Source organism: Pinus tabuliformis, chromosome Q, assembly GCF_031772625.1.
Source record: "Pinus tabuliformis cultivar Carrire ecotype Pingquan chromosome Q, CPIR1, whole genome shotgun sequence".
Taxonomy (NCBI): domain Eukaryota; kingdom Viridiplantae; phylum Streptophyta; class Pinopsida; order Pinales; family Pinaceae; genus Pinus; species Pinus tabuliformis.
Genome location: NC_142296.1, coordinates 93,340,771 through 93,360,395, shown reverse-complemented (window position 1 = coordinate 93,360,395; position 19,625 = coordinate 93,340,771). Strand labels below are relative to the sequence as shown.

Genomic DNA, 19,625 nt, shown 5'->3' with positions numbered 1-19,625 from the left:
GCACTGCGATCCACAAATGAAAACTAACTCATTTGGTTTTAAGTTACTGCTATCCACAAATGCAAACTAACTCATCTAGTTTTAACTCTGGGTTTTATTTAAAGAAGCCAACTTTAACTTCTACTAAAAAATCGTTAACATACTTTTTTAAATTAAAAAAAAATAATAATAAATAAATAAATTTTAAAATATACTCTTAACCCATTATAAAATAAAAAACATATTTTAAATATGCAAATACTTAACCATTTGATTTTAATTTTTTATTCCATTTAATTCTTAGTGCAGGTGTGTTGATCTTGTTCCCAAGATATATGTACTCGTACGGAATAAATGCCTAATATCAAGTCAAGTGGGGTTGAATTAGTTAACCATTCTTCCTCGATTTAGTAAGTCAAAACTCCAACAGAACACGCTATTAAGAAACGTTTCTCTAATAAATTTTATTTCGTATGTTTTGTTTTATTCCTGCATTGCTCTTCATTACACAGAAAGATAAAAACAGATTTTGTTGGATGCTTCATGTTGTTTGATGTGCCATTGCTTTTTATTTATTTTAAAATTTTATTTGTATGATAAAAAAGTTTGGAAATAAGTATTTTTAAAACATCATAATTTTGATAAGTTAATAAGTGTTTTGAAATGTAATATGATGTATATTAGGGTAGATATGAAAAATTTGATTCGAGTCCATTTATTATTTATAGTTATCTATGGTTATTATTCATAGACATCTAAGGTTTTGTCTATGGGATTTCCAGGTTATTTAGCCCATTTAAAGGCACGGTGAATCTATTGTAAGATGGAGCTATTGTGAGAGGATAAGATAAAATATAGTATTGGGTGGTTCTTTTAGCTATTTTTGGTAGATATAGTTCATATTTGAGTGACTCACATAAATTTTGTATTTTATAAATATTTTTCCTCTTTCTTTATAACAATGTATGTATGTTATTTTAAAAGAAAATGTTTTTCATTTTCTTAGTGTCACAAAGATGAGTAGACCCATTGCATTTTAGGAATTGAATAGGTCTTTCTTTCACTATGGAGCGCCTCAAACATAGTTTTGATTTTTTAAAATAGAGTTAATCACCTCCTGTAATATCTTAATTTTCTCTTATGCTAGATTTATTTATTGCATTTTAATTTAGATAGAAAAATATTTTTAATATTATTGATATTATCTAGAATGTTTGGCTTCTTTATGCCAACCCTACTACGTGATAGAGTTTGAGACAATTTTAGGAAGACTCATGTATTCCATATTGTTTATCATGTTCTTGTACATTAGTTACTTAGTCATAATCATGCTTAAAAAACAAAACAAAAAACTCTTATTTGACACTCATGTTATTATATGAGACAAAGTACAAAGTATATTGTAATCAGTTTGGGTCAATTATTTGCAAAATTTAAGAAACTATTTGCAAAGTTTATTAAAGTTTTGTTAAAATTAAATATTAACATTATTTTTTAGAAATTAAAAATTGGCTTTTGAATTTTTAAAATTTAAATTTCTAATTTTTTATTTGTGGATTACTAATTTTATGTGGTTTAAAATCAATTTGTTAGAATTAAAAATTGTTAAAAAAAACTTCTAAGTGTCCACATATATATATATATATATATATATATATATATATATATATATATATATCTTTCCATTCATTATCATGCTTATTTTTAACAATAAATATTTATTAACCTATAACCATTCCTTGCTTGATTTCTAATAACAATGTTTTTTCACATTTTTCCATTAATATATTTTATTAATCATAATATTTTTATGGTTTAATTATTTAATTGTTGCTAACCAGTTTTTCATAAAACTATGTTATTATGTACCAATAGATTATTAGCAATTTGATTCACCCTCCACCAAGGTTGTGGTGGTTAAATCACGCACTCAATATAACTAAGTTATATCATCACATTCACTCCATAAGGGTTCTCTACTTTTTGCATAAGAGACTAGTACTAAGCAACAACAATGCATATTACACTTGTTATATATGGTTGTGAAGTTTGGGCTTGCAACATTTCTTGAGAATTGTAGAAGATCAGGGAACTCCAAATACATTTTATACTTTATAATCTTAAAATTAAAGGAAATGCACCCTATCATATCATCCTCATAGAAGTAAGTCTTTCCCTTATTGAAAATGTGATTACCACTAAGTACCTAATGTACAAGAACAAGATCTTGCTCTAAGCTCTTTTTTTCATACATAAAATTATTGTAAGTGATATCTTTACATCAGGTTATCATAACCTATGTCTTGTTAGTATTAACAATGATACCTAACATGGAAGGTCTCGCTCCTCCGCTTTGGCAGAACATGCAGAAAAGACAAATCATCACATTTGCATCGAAGAGCCTAGGGTCATTGCAAGGATTGACCATTTTCATCATTGTAAATTTAGGGAGGCCTTGGAAATTGGAAGAAAGACCTATTAATATGAATAGAAACGAATTTAGGGAGGCCTTGAAAATTGGAAGAAAGGCCTATTAATCTAAATAAAGATGATGGTTGGAGTATGAGCAGGTATTGGGTCCTGCTCTATCTTCCTAAGTTCTCTCTTCTTCTTTTTTTAGGTCTGACTATATTATAAAATTTTGATTAAAATACTTTATTATTAGAAGACTTTTTTTATTTTATTTTATAATATTTTAATTTATTTTATTATTTCTTTGTTAATGATAATATTTATAATAACAAAAATATTATTTTGTTTATTGGTGCCTTTACTTTATGTTTTAGTTAGAAAACCTCCCTTTGGTTTAGTAATATTATTATTAAAATCAATTTTATTTATTATAATAAAATATATTATAATATTAATTATTTATTAATAATATTATTTATAATAAATTTATTTTGGAACAACTTAGTTTGACTTTTTCACATTTCTTAATAAAAACAAAATATTATTAATAAATAAAAATAAAAAATAAATTATTATTGATTTTTTACTATAGAATAATTTTTATATTATTAATATTAATAACAATTCTTGACTCAAACTAGTTGTTATATTCTAACGATTAGTTAGCTTTTCTCTACATCTATTTATTTCGATGCCTAGATCTGGTTGTTCATCTTGTCCAAAAGATGAACCACACTAGTTGGTTCGGTCGACGAGATTTTCTGATATGTGATTTTCACGGAAAGGTTTTTTGTCATACATATTATGGATCACAGAAGCCTGAATTCAAAAAATAGAAATCTTTGATAATCTTAGTTGTATGTAGATATCAACATAAAATCTTTGATAATTCTTAATTGTATGTAGCTATCAACATAAAAAGAAAGATAAAAACTATTCAAGGTAAAGATGTGCCAACACACTTTACATTTTCCAAAAAACCCTCCAAAATTTCCATATATATGCCAAAAAAAAATAGAAAATAAAAGTTATTCTTACTTAACTCCAATATTACAATTGATATCTTTTGACCAACACATTGTTTTTGAATTTTGAAATAACACCGCCTTAGAGTAATTCTCAACTCCAAAAGAACTTTTATCTCTTCAAATCTATTTCAAAAGATTAATTGGTCGAGCCCATTTTTAAAGTTAATAAAATAGCCCATGAGATTGATTATTGGTTTCATTATTGTAAGACATTCCCTCAATGATCCAAAATGGAATAAGGTAAATCCAAAATCCTAAGATTTTTCTTTTCTTCTAACTTTCTAACCATATACTAATCTTCTTTTCCAAATTAATTCTTTATCTTCTCACTTTCTAACCATATACTAATCTTCTTTTCCAAATTAATTCTTTATATTTTGAATATGCAAATTCAAAATTAAAAGTAATATATTTTCTTTTTGGGTTGGTCTCTTATTTTTAGAAAATTATAATAAGTTAATTAGTGTACAAATATATATTGGTACACTAATATATATATTCCATCATCTACCATTGATTTTGTTTAAGGTCATTCATGAATCTGATCACCTCATTATGGTTCTCATGCTTATCCCGGGCAAGTTGTTCAAGGAGTAGTGTAATATGTTGAAGACGTTCATCCAACAAGTTAAAAGTGGGAGGCAACTCAATTCCGCTCAGATAATTAACTTATTGCGGAAACACTTCCTCCCTTAGGTCTCGATTATCCCCTAGATGTACTGGCCCATGGCCCTATTGCCCTACTCAATTATATATATATATGTGTGTGCGTGTTTGTTTTAGATTATTTTTCCAATTAAATTGTCATATTGCTATTTCTTATTCCTTTTGATTAAAGTGTGATATTTTTATTTTTAATTTCAAACTTTTAAAATTTTCATTTATTATTTAAAAAAATATAAATAATTATTTTTATAAAAATTATAATTTTTTTTAATCAATAAAAATAATATTTTATTATTATTTTTTTTTTTAGACAAAAACGGTTAATTTTATTAAAAGGCGCCAGCGTTAAGGCAAAGAGTGAATACAACGCTTTTCTGGAAACTAACCGAGGGCCTGTTTTTCCAGCTATTACAAAACACTGCTAAACGGAGATAGAAAACATCCCACTGCTGGAGACTATCGCCAGAAATCAACGGAAACATCAGCGCTTTACCTTCAGATCTGTAGCAGTTCGCTGGATGCTGAATGGGCCCAGAGGCAAAGGATCTCTCCAGAGCAGCAGACGGATTCATCAGTCCCAGAACACCACGATATGCGCTCTTCTTATTAATCTTTTGGTTGCACTTACAGCAGAGAAAAAACTCAGGGCGATAAGTCAGCAGCAAAGGATCCAGGGAGCACTTCTTAGGGGATATTGCAGAAGCAATCGACCTGGTTAACTGACAGCGAACTTTTGCTTCGCAGAACGCCTTGGTTGGCTTCCATATCTGCTTGGGAGTTTAAATTCCTGAGGATGTGATAGAAGGAGATCTTGTGGAATTTGGGCAATATAAGTCTGATTCTCCTGAGGATGGTTGATAAGTGGAGCTGAGAAGGATTCTTTTTGGAATGCAGAGCCTGGATAATAATCCTGGAGTCCCCGAAGACTGAAATGGAACGGACGTTGCCTTTGATCGCTTGAGAGAGCCCCTGCCACAGAGCCAAAGCCTCCGCTCTGTTGTTGGATTCCTTGCCTAAACCCCAAGCAAACCTTAACACCTCAGAGCCATCCGGACACAAAAGAACTCCGCCGCCTCCTGCGAAACCGGGGTTGCCTTTGGAGGCCCCATCAAAAAACAGGCAATGCTCATTCAGAGCCGACCTCCATTTAATGAACTCTTGCTCCTCCAGCCTGATTTCCCAATTGGAGGGAACGTTGGTAGCGATGGTAATATTTTATTATTATTTTTAATCAATTAAAAAATAATATTTTAATTTTAGTGAGTAATTTTTTGCTAAAGTTATTTGAAAATATATGTGCTTTATAAAACATCTAATATTTTAAATAGACAATTCACTTATCATTAAAAATAAAAAAAAATTTTAATTTCTTTAATCGATAAAATCTTCAAAACATTTTATACATCTCTAAAAGGCTTCAACATTCTAGTTAAAAGTTATTTAAAATAATAGCCTAACCAAATTTTATTTGATAATGTTGCATATCTAGATATTGAAATTTTATTAATTGAAATCAAGCTAATAATTTTAAGTATTGCAAAACACTTTAAAAAATATAAAATATTATCAAATTTTAATAGGTGAATTGATTTTTTTTCATATCTTATTATAGCAATTAAACTAACCATCTTGAGTATTGAAAACTTTTCTACACTTTAAAAAAATATAAAAGATTATTAATTTTTAACAAGTGAAAACCTTTCTCTTCTCATAGCAACTTAAATTTTAGCTTTTTTTTTTTGCATTTTCTTTTCAAAATTATATTGCAAGTTCCCCAATGGGGGTGATAGCTAGCAGAAGTGAGGGAATGGCAGGGGCCTTGTCCTCCCCGCCCATGCGATGTTAAACTTCAAGGGGTGTGTCACACACGCTTCCACCAGATTGAAAGCGTCGAACCTTCTGGAGGCATGCAAGTTACTATAACTCCTAGAGCATTTGCGCTTTGGCATTATTGGTTGCATGTGGTTATGGGACAGTAGGTGGTAGAAGGTATTGGATGTGTGAATTTGTAGGGTGGCATTCTAGGCGTGCCCAACCCTGCTTTTCAAACTAGGTCGTGCTGAGACAAAGCTCAAGCCAACTCTGGGGAGACTATAAACCTAAGAACAGAGGTTCCATGCTAGCATGTATGGGATCCAAGCTCGTTGTGATGCCCTTGGTCTCTATGTAGCATTCACGTGGAGAGACTGGAATTGTTGTGGTTAGTCCCTAAAGGAAGTGTGTATCAATTGGGAATGAAGTTAGCTTCGGTAGTTTGGTAAGTGCCATATCCATAGTATTTCTTTGTCGGTTTGTGTACACCACTGTTTGAGTTATCGAATTACTTCAAGGTCATCCCCAGTTGACTTTGTTGAAAGGGAGCAGAGAGTGGAGGAGGTTAGTAGTAAAGTACATCTCCGCTCTCTGGAATCTAGGCTTCTGAGCTTGGCCTTTGTGTTTGAAGGGATGTTTGGTGTAGGTGTTTGACTGTGTAGGGTGGCAACCCACACAAATGAGCTTGTGTGATCCCTTGCGAGGGAGGCATTAGGGCTTTGGGGAGGGAAGTCAATTGAGTGACACTGGGTTATATTAATGTGTTGTTTATTGGGAGACTAGAGTCAAGAGTGTTGAGGGTTTTTGTGTGTCTCAATGGAGGTGTTTCTTTCTGGGTAGCGGGTGCAACCCAACTTTCTTCGACCCCATGCTTGGGGAATGGGGGTGTGCCCATTAGGGAGTAGGGCAATAGGGCCATGGGCCAGTACATCTAGGGGATAATCGAGACCTAAGGGAGGAAGTGTTTCCGCAATAAGTTAATTATCTGAGCGGAATTGAGTTGCCTCCCACTTTTAACTTGTTGGATGAACGTCTTCAGCATATTACACTACTCCTTGAACAACTTGCCCGGGATAAGCATGAGAACCATAATGAGGTGATCAGATTCATGAATGACCTTAAACAAAATCAATGGTCGATGATGGACAAGCTCGCCTCTCTTCGTTGTGACTAGAAGTGAATTCTTGAGAGAATGGAGCGATTGGAAGGTAAATAGAGCATATGTAAGGCGATGTTCATTGTGCATTCAATCCTCCTTTGTCACCAAATCATCAACAAGACAACTTGGTTCCCGCTCACCCTTTAGATTAGTGACGAAAGTTGGTTGCTTCCAAGTTCTTAGATTTTTTTGGTACTTTTGGGCTATTTGCATTAGGTTCTCTAGTTCTCAGTTTTTATTTATTATGTGGTTATGTTGTTATCTTATGACCAACAAATTCCGTAGGAATGAGGCCAAAAGTGTTTTGGCATGAAGTTCTTCAAGATATATCGATGACTTCAATTAATAGAAAAACTCAATTTACAAATAAAAATAAAATTATATTGCAAATTCACTTACAAAATTAACAATTTGGTTTTAAAAAAAATTAATTTCATTAAAAAATGGTTAAAATTTCAATATATATTTTTTAATTAAATTACTTGATAATTTATTGGGGTAAGTCATATTATACTACCACTTTCATTAAAAGTCTTCTCATAACAACTTATGCCAACGCTTTTTTTTTTCATTTATATATTTTTTCCACTTACCTTTTTTTTTTTCAAAATTATACTACAAGTTCACTTAAAAAGTTTATATTTTTTTTTTCAAAATTATACTACAAATTTACTTAAAAAGTTTATATATATAATTTCATTGTGTAATGGATACAATTTCACTATATATTAATTAAATTATTTGATAATTTATTGATAATTAATATAATATTTAATTTTTTTCAAAATTATACTACAAATTCACTTAAAAAGTTTATATACATAATTTTATTATATAATGGATACAATTTCACTATATATATTTTTAATTAAATTATTTGATAAGTTACTGTGGTTAGTAAAATTATAGACTTCCACTTTCATTAAATATCTTTAAATTTTAAATAGTTAATGACAAATTCCTTATTAATAATAAATAATTTTAAGCCTTATCACATAATTAAAAAAGATTTTAACTTATATAATATTAAAAAAAATGACTTTCCTTTTACTCCTAACTATTGTTACTTCCTCTATTATAATTTAATATTTTACAAAGGTATTTTAGTATAAAATATGGACTATCATGCTATTCTTTATTTTATTTTATAACATAAATTTAGTTCACCCAATGTCAACAAACTTTCAACCCTACAATATATTTTGTAGATTAATTACTTTATTAAATTATTTGATAAGTTACTTTGGTTAGTAAAATTATAGACTTCCACTTTCATTAAATATCTTTAAATTTTAAATAGTTAATGACAAATTCCTTATTAATAATAAATAATTTTAAGCCTTATTACATAATTAAAAAAGATTTTAACTTATATAATATTTAAAAAATGACTTTCCTTTTACTCCTAACTATGGTTACTTCCTCTATATAATTTAGTCTTTTACAAAAATATTTTAGTATAAAATATGGACTATCATGCTATTCTTTATTTTATTTTATAACATTTTAGATTAAATTTAGTTCACCCAATCTCAACAAACCTTCAACCCTACAATATATTTTGTAGATTAATTACTTTATGTTTTAAGACCTTTTACCAATTGACTAAAAAATTTCCACGATGTCTGCATGAAAAACCGATCGTATGAATTAACATAGGATTCCAGCGCAATCACAGAATTACTTGTCGCTGTCATGGTCAATTGGCGGATAGCGCGGTATGAAATCATGTTCCAATTTTCCATATTCAGATTAGTGGATAAGAACTGCCAATCCAATTTGACATTTGGTCTATAACCAGGAATTTAGCATTAGATTCCTTATATTAGAATGAATTTTCAACATGATTAATGAACAATCATTTATGTTTTTTCTTCATCATTACTAAACAGTGATTTATGTTTTTTTTTTCTCTTCTTTTCAATACGATGAAATTTTACTTTTCAAAGAGAAATGTAACCAGGTCATAATTTTACTTTTCAAAGAGAAATGTAACCAAGTCATTTAGTTTCATAGAGTAAATTATATAATCAATTTTTTGTTACACGGAGAGAAGTGGGAAATCTGTTTTAATGGTTTTCGCGCTCCAGCGAGTTTTGGAACTATATGAGAACATTATCTTTTCAGTGGGAGCTTCAATGGGAGGTTGGAAAAGTTTGGGGAGCTTTGAATACTGTTCTTTTGGGAGCTTTGGAACTATATGAGAACGCTATCTTTTCAGTGGGAGCTTGGGAAAGTTTCGGGAGCTTTGAACACTGTTTTTTTTGGAGTTCCTACATTCCCTGAGGTTGGGGAATACAAAGCCTATAGAGAAATATGTTGAACTGCCCACAAAACATGAGCCTAGGTTGGGGAATACAAAGCCTATAGAGAAATATGTTGAAGTGCCCACAAAACATGAGCCTATGTTGAAACCTTCGTAGGAAGAAATGCCAAAGACATCTTTAACACTGATATCTTTAATTGAGAAACTGGAGCAATCTCTTAATGGGTTAAGGAAGTGTGTGACACCTCGACACGAGGATGTCAGGCTGATGAGTATTCTTTTGTTGTTTATGTATATATATATATCGGAGAAGATTGTGTGTGCATATTGTATGTGACAGTGAATGCTTAAACATTAGAGTTGTTTTTTCTCGTAAGAATAACTAGAGAAACATGTCATATAACTGATAATAAGTGTGTGCATATTGTATGTGGCAGTCAATGCTTAAACATCAGATTTGTTTTTTCTGGTAAGAATAACTAGAGAAACATGTCATAGAACTCATAATGAACTTGACATTTTATATATATAAAAGAGAAAGACACAAGAGAATTTATTTATATATAAGAGAGATTATATATTATGTATTTATATATTTAAATTGATTTTAAAATTTAAATATTTTGAATCAATATTAATTTTGATTATTATATAAATTATATAATTAAAAAATTATTAAAAAATAAGTTTCAGATATTAAAAAAATATTTTTAATTTTTTATTATTATAAAATATTACTATTATGATTAGCCGTTTCCTATAAATTTTGGAGAAATTTTTAACCATATCCAAGTTCCCGATAGTCTCACGGTCCAGAAACTCATATAACATAGAACGATTTATTAAAAACATATTTATTTCAAAATTTTTCTTTATTAATACATATTAATTTTACATTATTCTCTAATTAATTATATGTCATACATATTAATTTTACATTATTCTCTAATTAATCATATATCAAGATCTGATTTTCCATTTTATAAATCTAATTCTCTAACTTCTCAACCACACTAGATAATGTGTAACAAAACATTTCTTATATAATTATTACCAAAATATTTCTCAATATAGATTTCAAAATTTAACTCACATTATTTTTCTGTTATAAAATTTTAACTCCAATGGCGATTCCGAAAATACTCCAAAATTTAATGGGCATGGATTGAATTCTCCTCCGTCCACAACAATAAAGACACGCAAATCTTAATAAGAGCACAAATTGCATGTTATATAAAACAAATGAAATCAATCCCTCTCTGACTGCACAGCAATCCCCCCCTCCACAGCAATAAGGGCGCCCAAAATAGCAAAGGAGAGCACAGCAATCCCAGGGGATTTGATGGTCCAAAATTTACTCCAAACATAGGCTGAGCAGGAGACAGATGTGGGACAACTGTGTGAGTGGAACAGGCAGTAAAAAGGGCAAACCACTCGCCATTAATAATAACACCAACCAGGTGAGATTGACCATGTTGCATTTCAGAGTGGAGGAAATCATGAATAATGATGAAAGGCTGTGTTGTGTACGTGCCTAATAAATACAATACGCTCTATTCTCTGATACTGACATGACGCATCGCACTGTCACTGTAACTCCACAGTTTGTATAATAAACACCCCTCGGGGGAGAGGCCAGCAACAATAAATTTCTCTCTTTTCTTTCCTATTTCGATTGAAATTCTTCCTGTGAAGCCTCGTTTCCATGGCTTCTCTGATAGGAATAGTACCGTTGCTGCTTCTTCTGACGCTAATTCCTGCGACTGAGAGCTTCAATGATACAGAGGCATTACTCCAATTCAGAGCCCTAACGGATTCCCACGGCATTCTTGCCAAAAACTGGAGCTCGGCCGATGCCTGCACTGGGAAATGGCAGGGCATAACCTGCAAAAACGGCAGAGTCTTCTTCATTTCGCTTTCGGGCCATGAGTTACGAGGCCCTATCGATCCTCTTTCTGCGCTCGACCAGCTCCGGGTTCTTGATCTTCAGGAAAATCGGCTCAACGGCAGCTTGGATCCATTGTCAAATTGCTACAATCTCAAATTGCTCTACTTGGCTTCCAATGACTTCTCGGGTCTGATTCCTGCTGATCTTGCTCGGCTCAGGCGCCTGGTGAGGCTCGACGCTTCCGATAACAATCTCCGCGGATCGATTCCGCCGGTGATACGGAACCTTACGCGGCTGGTAACTCTGCGCCTGCAGAACAACATTCTGTCAGGGCCTTTGCCAGATCTCAGCTTCTTGCGGGACTTAAATGTTTCCAATAATGAACTTTCTGGCCAAGTACCCCGCCAGCTTCTGGAGAAGTTCCCGGCTTCGGCCTTCGCCGGCAATGCTGGGCTCTGCGGACGGAGTCCTTTTCCGGCCTGTACCATTCCGCCACCGGTGGCTGTAGTGGTGCCGTCGAATCCGAGCTCCGACCCGGGATCGAGTACTCCCGTGGACACGAGATCCAAAACCAGGGCTCTCAGCACGGGGGCCGTCATTGCCATTGTGGTCGGGGATGCTGCCGTTCTGATTTTGATAACGCTAATTTTTCTGGTGTATTACTGGAAGAAATACGTCAGGGAGGCCGAGGTTGCTGGAAAAACGGCCTCCGAGAAGATGGATTTCTCCGGTGGCGCGCAGACGCCAGAGATGGAGAGGAGTAAACTTGTGTTCTTTGATAGGAAGAAGCAGTTTGAGTTGGAGGATCTGCTGAGGGCGTCTGCCGAGATGTTGGGGAAGGGGAGCTTTGGGACTGCTTATAAAGCCGTTCTTGATGATGGCTGTGTTGTTGCTGTCAAGAGATTAAAGGACGTTAATCCTTCTGGGAAGAAGGAATTCGATCAGCACATGGAGTTGATTGGGAAATTGAGGCATCCCCACATAGTTCGTCTCAGAGCTTATTATTATGCAAAAGAGGAGAAGCTTCTGGTTTATGATTATCTTCCCAATGGGAGCTTGTATTCTCTTCTACACGGTCAGTGGATTCTCTGCTTAGTCTCTTTGCTCTTTGTGCTTAGTTTTTGCATGCCTGTCTCTTATGTTTTGACTGTTACTTACTACCAGGATTCAACTTATTAATAAAAGCGCACAGACTCATATAAATTACGACAGATATCCAATTTGGCCATTTGTGTGTAAACTGATTTATTCATCTTCAGGCTTTATAATCCATGTGGATATCAAACCCATGATACATTGGCCGTTTATGTAGACTGAAATAAGTCATTTTCTGTACCTAGATATTAAGCTGGTCTAAAAGCAAGGTAGGCTGGTCTAAAACCAAGGTAGTTCAGAGATGCCTATCTATACCTTACAATTGATATTTTTATTTTCGTATTTAAACAATTATTCATGGATTCATCTTAATGCGAGAACTATTTAGGCTAACTAAGATAGGTTAGAGATGCCCATCTATACTTTATGATTAATTATATCATTTCTCATATTTAAAGAACCACTCATAGATCCATGTTAACCTTAGATCTATTACGGATAGAGAAAGATCCATCTTAACCTTACATTTATTACAGATATTTATTATACAGACGAATATAAACTGTAAATAGGTAAGTGAGGTGCTCCTGCAACTGGAGATAGAGCTAGATCTTTTAAAGAAGAAAAAGTTTGGATTTAATGTTGCAGTTTTACAGATATCTATATGGTATAACCATTCCATTGAAGAAAAACCCTCATTTCTCCTTTTACTTTTTAACTTCATACCACCTTCCATAGTATTTTATAACCTAAAAAATCAAGATTTGCACATCTAGCCTGTAAAGTTTCGAAATTAAAAATGTATCTATGCTAATGCCAACTAAATATAAACCAGCTGATAAATCATTTACTAAATATAAACCAGCTGATAAATCATTTACTAAATATAAACCAGCTGATAAATCATTTATATAAACTTGCTATGCATTCGGAAGCTTCACTATCTTCATGTATCCATGATAAGTTATGATAAGTTGGTCATTTACTGTGGGATATACATTCTCTGGCTTAGGAATTTCAAAATGTATATCAAACCCTTCCACATGCATGTCACAACCAAAATACATTTGCGATTTGTGTCAAGTTATGATATGTATCTTAAGCTCTGCACAGCCTTTACGCTCTGCAGCCTACACTCTAGTTATTCACCTACAAGCTTGACAACCTTTACGCTTGCATACGAAACCCATGATACATTGGCCATTGGCTGTGAACTTGAGATGCTCGTCTCAAGTTTCACAACATCCAACTGCATATTATTCAGGTTTAGATTGATTTGTGTTAACGCTTTTAGATATCAATACATCTATTACATCTTTTAGATTCAGTGTACCATCACACCAGTCAACATAATGTCGATAAATCTCCCTGCCCCCACTGAGATTGTAGATCACCTAGCTTTTGTCAATTCAATCATTTTGCATCAAGAGTTAGCATTCTACTTCCCGGATAGAAGCATCCATGAACACTTATTGTTGTGAATATAGTTCGCTGACATATTTTTATATATTCAAACTTTTTGTTTTAAGATGGCCAACCGGGTGTGGTGTTAACTAGCAGGGCTGTTTTCAGTAGACATTATATACTAGCACAGATCCATAGTGGCAGAGAATTATTAAATTTCATGCGGAAGCAATCTCATTGTTATTACACCATTAAGATTGGTATCTCCTGGATTTGGATGTTGATACCTGTTGGATCTGGATTTTGATACCTCTGTGCCCGAAATAGATTCAGGATTAAAAAGTAACTCTGCTAATTTGTTATCTTTTATTATCAATTTTATTTTATCTGTTTGTATTTGATCTGTTTGTGTACAAATCAGGGAACAGAGGTCCAGGAAGAACACCATTGGACTGGACTACAAGAATCAGTCTAGTCTTAGGAGCTGCTCGAGGTCTTGCTTACATCCATGAAGAATATGGGTCTTTGAAGATTCCACATGGGAATATCAAATCCTCCAATATTCTCTTGGACAAGAATGGTGTTGCATGCATTTCTGATTTTGGGTTGGCACTGCTCCTGAATCCCTCGCATATTCATGCTTCATCTAGATATGTAGGGTACAGAGCACCTGAGCAGGCAGAAACCAAAAAATTGTCCCAAAAGGCCGATGTGTACAGCTTTGGTGTGTTACTCCTCGAGGTCTTGACTGGAAAAGCTCCTATGCACTATCATTCGCAAGAAGAAGGTGTTGATCTTCCAAAATGGGTTCAGTCCATTGTCCGGGAAGAATGGACTGCTGAAGTGTTCGACCTTGAATTGATGAGGTACAAGAACATTGAGGAGGAGATGGTTTCCATGTTGCAGATTGCTTTGAGTTGTGTTTCACAGTCGCCTGAACAACGTCCTAAGATGGGTGAAGTTGTTAAGTTGATTGAGGACATCAGAGTTGAGCAATCTCCTTTGGGTGAATGGGATGAGTCTTACTCTGTTTCTCCTTCTGCCTCTGAAGATGTTGTAACAAGTCACTGAAGCGGATGGTTTAGCCAGATTTGGAGTGTGTCATGTTATGTTTGTTTCCCATTGTCTTGTTAGGTATCAAGAGTTATTGATAGATTTAATGTATTATATCTTGGCTTGGGTAGAGTCTGTATGTGATTGCTCGAAAGATAATTCTATGTATTGGTTATGTAGTTCCACAGCATACATTCTTTATGGTTTTAAGTAATTTCAGCATTGCGGATTATTAATGGAGTGGTGGTTCGTTGGATAATTTTTCTGCCAAGAGTTGCTCGGCATCTTTTGCTATATTGTCATAAATTACTGGTTCTAATTGCTCGCTCAAGATGTATTTTGGAAGTGCAATCAATTAATGGCAATGGAAAATGTGCTAATTTTATTGCATGCTCTTAACCGGAGAATTCTATTTCCTATGACATAATTGAAACCGGAATGACGATGTAGTTGTGGTTAATACTTGCAATTTCAAATACAGTAACAGTGTTCGGCTTTTGGGTATTCGAGATGCTCAACTATTGTCACGTCTGGAATGACTTCCTATTTTCCTTGCCCCCATTTCTAGCAATGCCCTTCATGTAGAGGCCTTTTGAGAGTTTCCTATTTGTTGTTATAGATGATAAATTTTAGAGCATAAGAGTGAATAAGCTTATATATGTTTTGGTCTACCTTTTTGCTAGCTATGTTTATGTTACTTATCTATTTTAGATTCGGAATTAATTTCTATTTTAATTTTCTTTGTGTTGAGGTGTGCTTTTAGTTATTGGTGCATACCTTGCCCTCTCTTCTAGTTATGCCTTTTATGTAGGCCGTTTGAGAATTTCCTATTTGCTGTTATAAATGATAGATTGTAGAGGACAAGAGTGAACTTTGTTCTACTTTTTGCTAGCAGCTGCTTTCCCTTTTTCTATATCTTTATTTTTATTTGGAAAGAAAAAATTGTAATTTTATTTACATATAAAAGAAAATTACATTTTGCATATGTTAAAAGGCATTTTGGTAAGCCAGAAACCTTATTAGCTAGCTATCTGCTTATATTACAAATTAATTTCTTTTTTAATTTTCTCTCTGTTGGCGTTTCCTTTTAGTTGTTGGTGCATATTGTACTCTGTACTCTCATTAGTCTCATCAACTTATTTTAGCCATTTGTTTCTGTTGGGTTTCCATGTAGTTTTTGGTGCATATTGTACTCTGAATGCCCCCACACCTATTTTAGCCACTTGTCGACATTAATAAAATTTCAAATTTCAATAAAGTTTAGTCACTGTTGGACATTAATAAAAGTCAACCAATTTCAGTCACTTGTCGATATGATTAAAGTTCCTCTCAATTTCAATTTCAAACCTCCAAGAAAACTGCATAACGCACATGTCACACACAGATGTTTCCATTATTTTCTAATGGTCCCCCCAATGCATAGGTTTCCACAATGTTGAAAGGTTGAAATTTATGATGGGAAAGTCAGTTTTGGCTACCTGTGGCTCCTGCAGATAATTTTGTCTAATGGGGTTTGAAAGCCTTGTTGGATGCTTACAAGGATATCCTGAGATCCAAAAATGTTAGCCATAAAATTCGACAGCTGACAATCAAATATAAATTTTACATATTAAAGATACACACTAGTTCTATCATCTGTAACCTGTTTATTATGCTAGGATTCGCCTCAAGGGTGGTGTGGTTGCCGCTTGCCAGTGAACTTGTGAATTGTGGTTACCACGTGCCAGTGAACTTGTGAATTGAAACTCATATTAATTATTAATAATAAGGCTCAATTTTTGCCTTGGCTGCTTAACCACCAAAGACAGTAGCAGGACTTGTTTTAAGATTCTTTTTGCCCTAGCTCTCAAGACACCGAAACAAGAATGAATTGATAAAAACTGTCTGGCTTTATGCCATGTGAATATGCTGCTTAGGGGCCATACAAATTATATGTCTAATTAATGGTCCCGTAGAGCTTCGTAGGGTTCACAGTTTTTGGGATGGATGGTTCAATGAAGGGGCATTTAGGGATTAAGGTTCAGTGATAGGCGAAAATTGAATTATGTCCTTTTAAGAGGCCCCAATAAGACAAGGTAGTTGGCTGAAGCTCTTACAACTTGTAGTTGGTATCTAATTTCTGTCAAATTGGCATGTATGTTTATGAATGTGATAGCTCCCGGCTGAGACAAAAGGGGGATTTATTGGGCCACCCGTATTATTTTTCTCGGTTCGTTTGCTTCTTTTTTAACCTAAACAACTACCACTTGCTAAAAAATGAAGTGGGCCGCATGGGACCATAATGTAGTTTATTTTGTTGGTTGTGCACCAAACAACTCCAAAGTTGAGAGGAGAAGGCGGGGGGGTCTACAATCCAGCTCATGCTTTCTGCTGAGAATTTTCAATATATGTACACAAGTGTGACTAGTACGTGTACAAGGCTGAGGTTTACAGCTATTTGCTGTCAAAGCAATAAACCTGCTCCTAGTGTACTTTTTGTCAGTTTTGATGTGGATGCAATAAAACTTAGCGAGTTCTGTTGCAGCCAGTTTGTAATATTGAATGCAGGACCTGGAGTTTACATGCAGTTGATACCATGATAAAATCTCATCCTGGAGTTTATATCCAGTGGATATCATGAAAAAATCTCATCCTAAAGTCGTGGGAGAGGAACGAAATCCTTGACGGGGATGAAATCCTCCGCAAGGGTGTGCCTTAATGCATTAAAATGTCAATAATTATCAAGAAAGACAACTAGAAACCAAACAGGAAAGTTCTGAAGTGGGGGCTGAAATGGGCCAGGCCAGGACCAAGAGGAAAAGTTCACTGGACTAGGGAAAAGTGAGAGTTCACTTGAGCAAAATACACGAAGTTTAATTAGTTTTATTTTTTTTCAAATGCTAAAGTTTTGGGAAATGTGTTTTAAAAAAAATGACACTAATCGAAAACTGAAACCAATCAAATGAAAATGACACCAGCCTGGAAAATGAAATCAATCATAACCAATAAAAATGACACCAGCCTGAAAAATGAAATCAATCATAACTAATGGTACACGCTAATAAATGCTGAAATGTGGACACAATTGTGAGGTTTGTTGGCTGTCTTCTATTTATAACCTAACCTGTTACAAAAAGAAGACTAAAGTATTTTTGGGTGGGTTTTATAAACAGACGGTCTGATCCGTCGACCTGACTCACGTTTCACATCAGAATGTGAGTAGAACCCACGAGTATCACTTCGGTCAATGCTACATTGATATGGGGTTGACAGTGGACACGGCTCAAAGTTACATAGGAATTGGAGTTGACAGTGGGCACGGCTCAACTTCTGCGGAGTTACTATTTCTAATTATGTGCATAGGCATTTTTGATTGAAAGGTGGTAGATCATTACGCGGTTATAAATCAAAGATGCTGGTATATATGTTGAACACTAATTTGTTTGTATCATTAATGAATCAATTTTTAAGGAATTTAGGCTTCTGTGATCCATAACATTGTTTAGAAAATCTTTGGCAAAATCACATAATCAATCTTTTGTCGATGCGTTTCGAACCAACTAGTGTGGTTCATTGTCAGGACAAGTTGAAAAACAGATCCAGCTTAGCCTGTTTAAATAGGTAGAGCAGAGACACCAACGGTTACCTAACTAAGGGAGCAAGGTCAAATTCAGTTATATTAGGTATAAAATGAATAAATAAATAAATTATAATATAATAATAAATAAATAAATTTATATAAATTATATATAAATATATAAAATTAGTTATATTAGGTGTAAGATAAAAAATAAAAATATGAAGAATTATAAAATAATAATAAATTATTTATTTATTAAATAAATATATAAATATATAAATGAAGAAAAATAATAATAAATTATTTAAATAAATAAATATAAATTTATAAATTATTCATTTAATAAAAATAAATGGTATTATTAGTAGGTAAAATTTAACATTTATCCATTTACAATTATAAAATTATTTTATTTATTATTAAATATATAAGTTTAGTTCATAGGTGAATTTATTTGTTAGTGGTTTGTTAATTCATCTTTTGGGATTATGTTGGTAAAACAGTAATTAGTATTTTATTTTTCATTAATAAGTTATCGAGATAAAACTGTCTCGAGACAGAATTCTGTCTCATACTTATTCTATGTTTATATAAATGAATGTATTTTCAATAAATGCAATCACTTTTCTAGTGTGGAGTTTATACATGAGTTATTTACAGTGGTATTAGAGCCACAATTTGAACTCCATGCCATGTTTTGAGAAGTTGATGCATTTGTTTGAGAGCCAAGAGAGTCTTTGGTGGCCTTAACGAGCTTTAATGGCATTTTGGGTTTCGATGGTTTGAAGGAGAAAGATATGGTTATCTGGGACTATATTGCCTATGATCAATCATTCAACAATAAAGTCCGAACAAACGTGCATAAAGAGCGAGAGTTTGAATGTGTTGCTCATTGTTTACTCCAAGTGACCCTATGATCTAGGTGGATATTAATGGCCACCCACTTATTCCACTTGGACTCCCATTGTTTTTTTTTTTTTTTTTGTTCAGTTTCCTTAATTGTAGCACAACTTACTATTTTTGGCAGTTTTTGGGGCCCTAAATTTCTAGCGTGTTTAGAGAGACTAAAAGACGTTTTTAGGAAAATGGAGAGATAAGAAAAGTCTCAAATCAATTCACTGGTTTGTTTTTGGCCTCTTCTTCGAGATTTTCGAAATGAGGTGTTATGATAAGCCAAACAAAAATAGTATGCCAAAGTTATGACCATAGGAAGTTGATGTATCAATTTACTCAAATTTGGCTCACAATTTTGACACTTCATTTTCTAGGGTTAGTTTTTTGGATGTTCACTGTTTTTTTTTGTT

The 19,625-nt window shown here is 33.3% G+C and overlaps 1 protein-coding gene across 1 annotated transcript; it reads left to right on the top strand.

The window, feature by feature from the left end:
- The first annotated feature begins 10,590 nt into the window (after positions 1–10,590).
- On the top strand, positions 10,591–14,998 carry LOC149218405 (Leucine-rich repeat protein kinase family protein). Its single transcript, XM_089383938.1, has 2 exons — positions 10,591–12,285; positions 14,131–14,998. The coding sequence occupies exons 1-2, from the start codon at positions 11,028–11,030 to the stop codon at positions 14,778–14,780; spliced, it is 1,908 nt and encodes a 635-aa protein (XP_089240064.1). The 5' UTR covers positions 10,591–11,027; the 3' UTR covers positions 14,781–14,998.
- The last annotated feature ends 4,627 nt before the right edge of the window (positions 14,999–19,625 follow it).

Bases quoted from the DNA above. Each gene is read 5' to 3' on its own strand.
- LOC149218405 (XM_089383938.1), top strand. From the start codon at position 11,028: ATGGCTTCTCTGATAGGAATAGTACCGTTGCTGCTTCTTCTGACGCTA. The intron at 12,286-14,130 runs GTCAGTGGATTC...TGTACAAATCAG, and splicing joins CTTGTATTCTCTTCTACACG to GGAACAGAGGTCCAGGAAGA.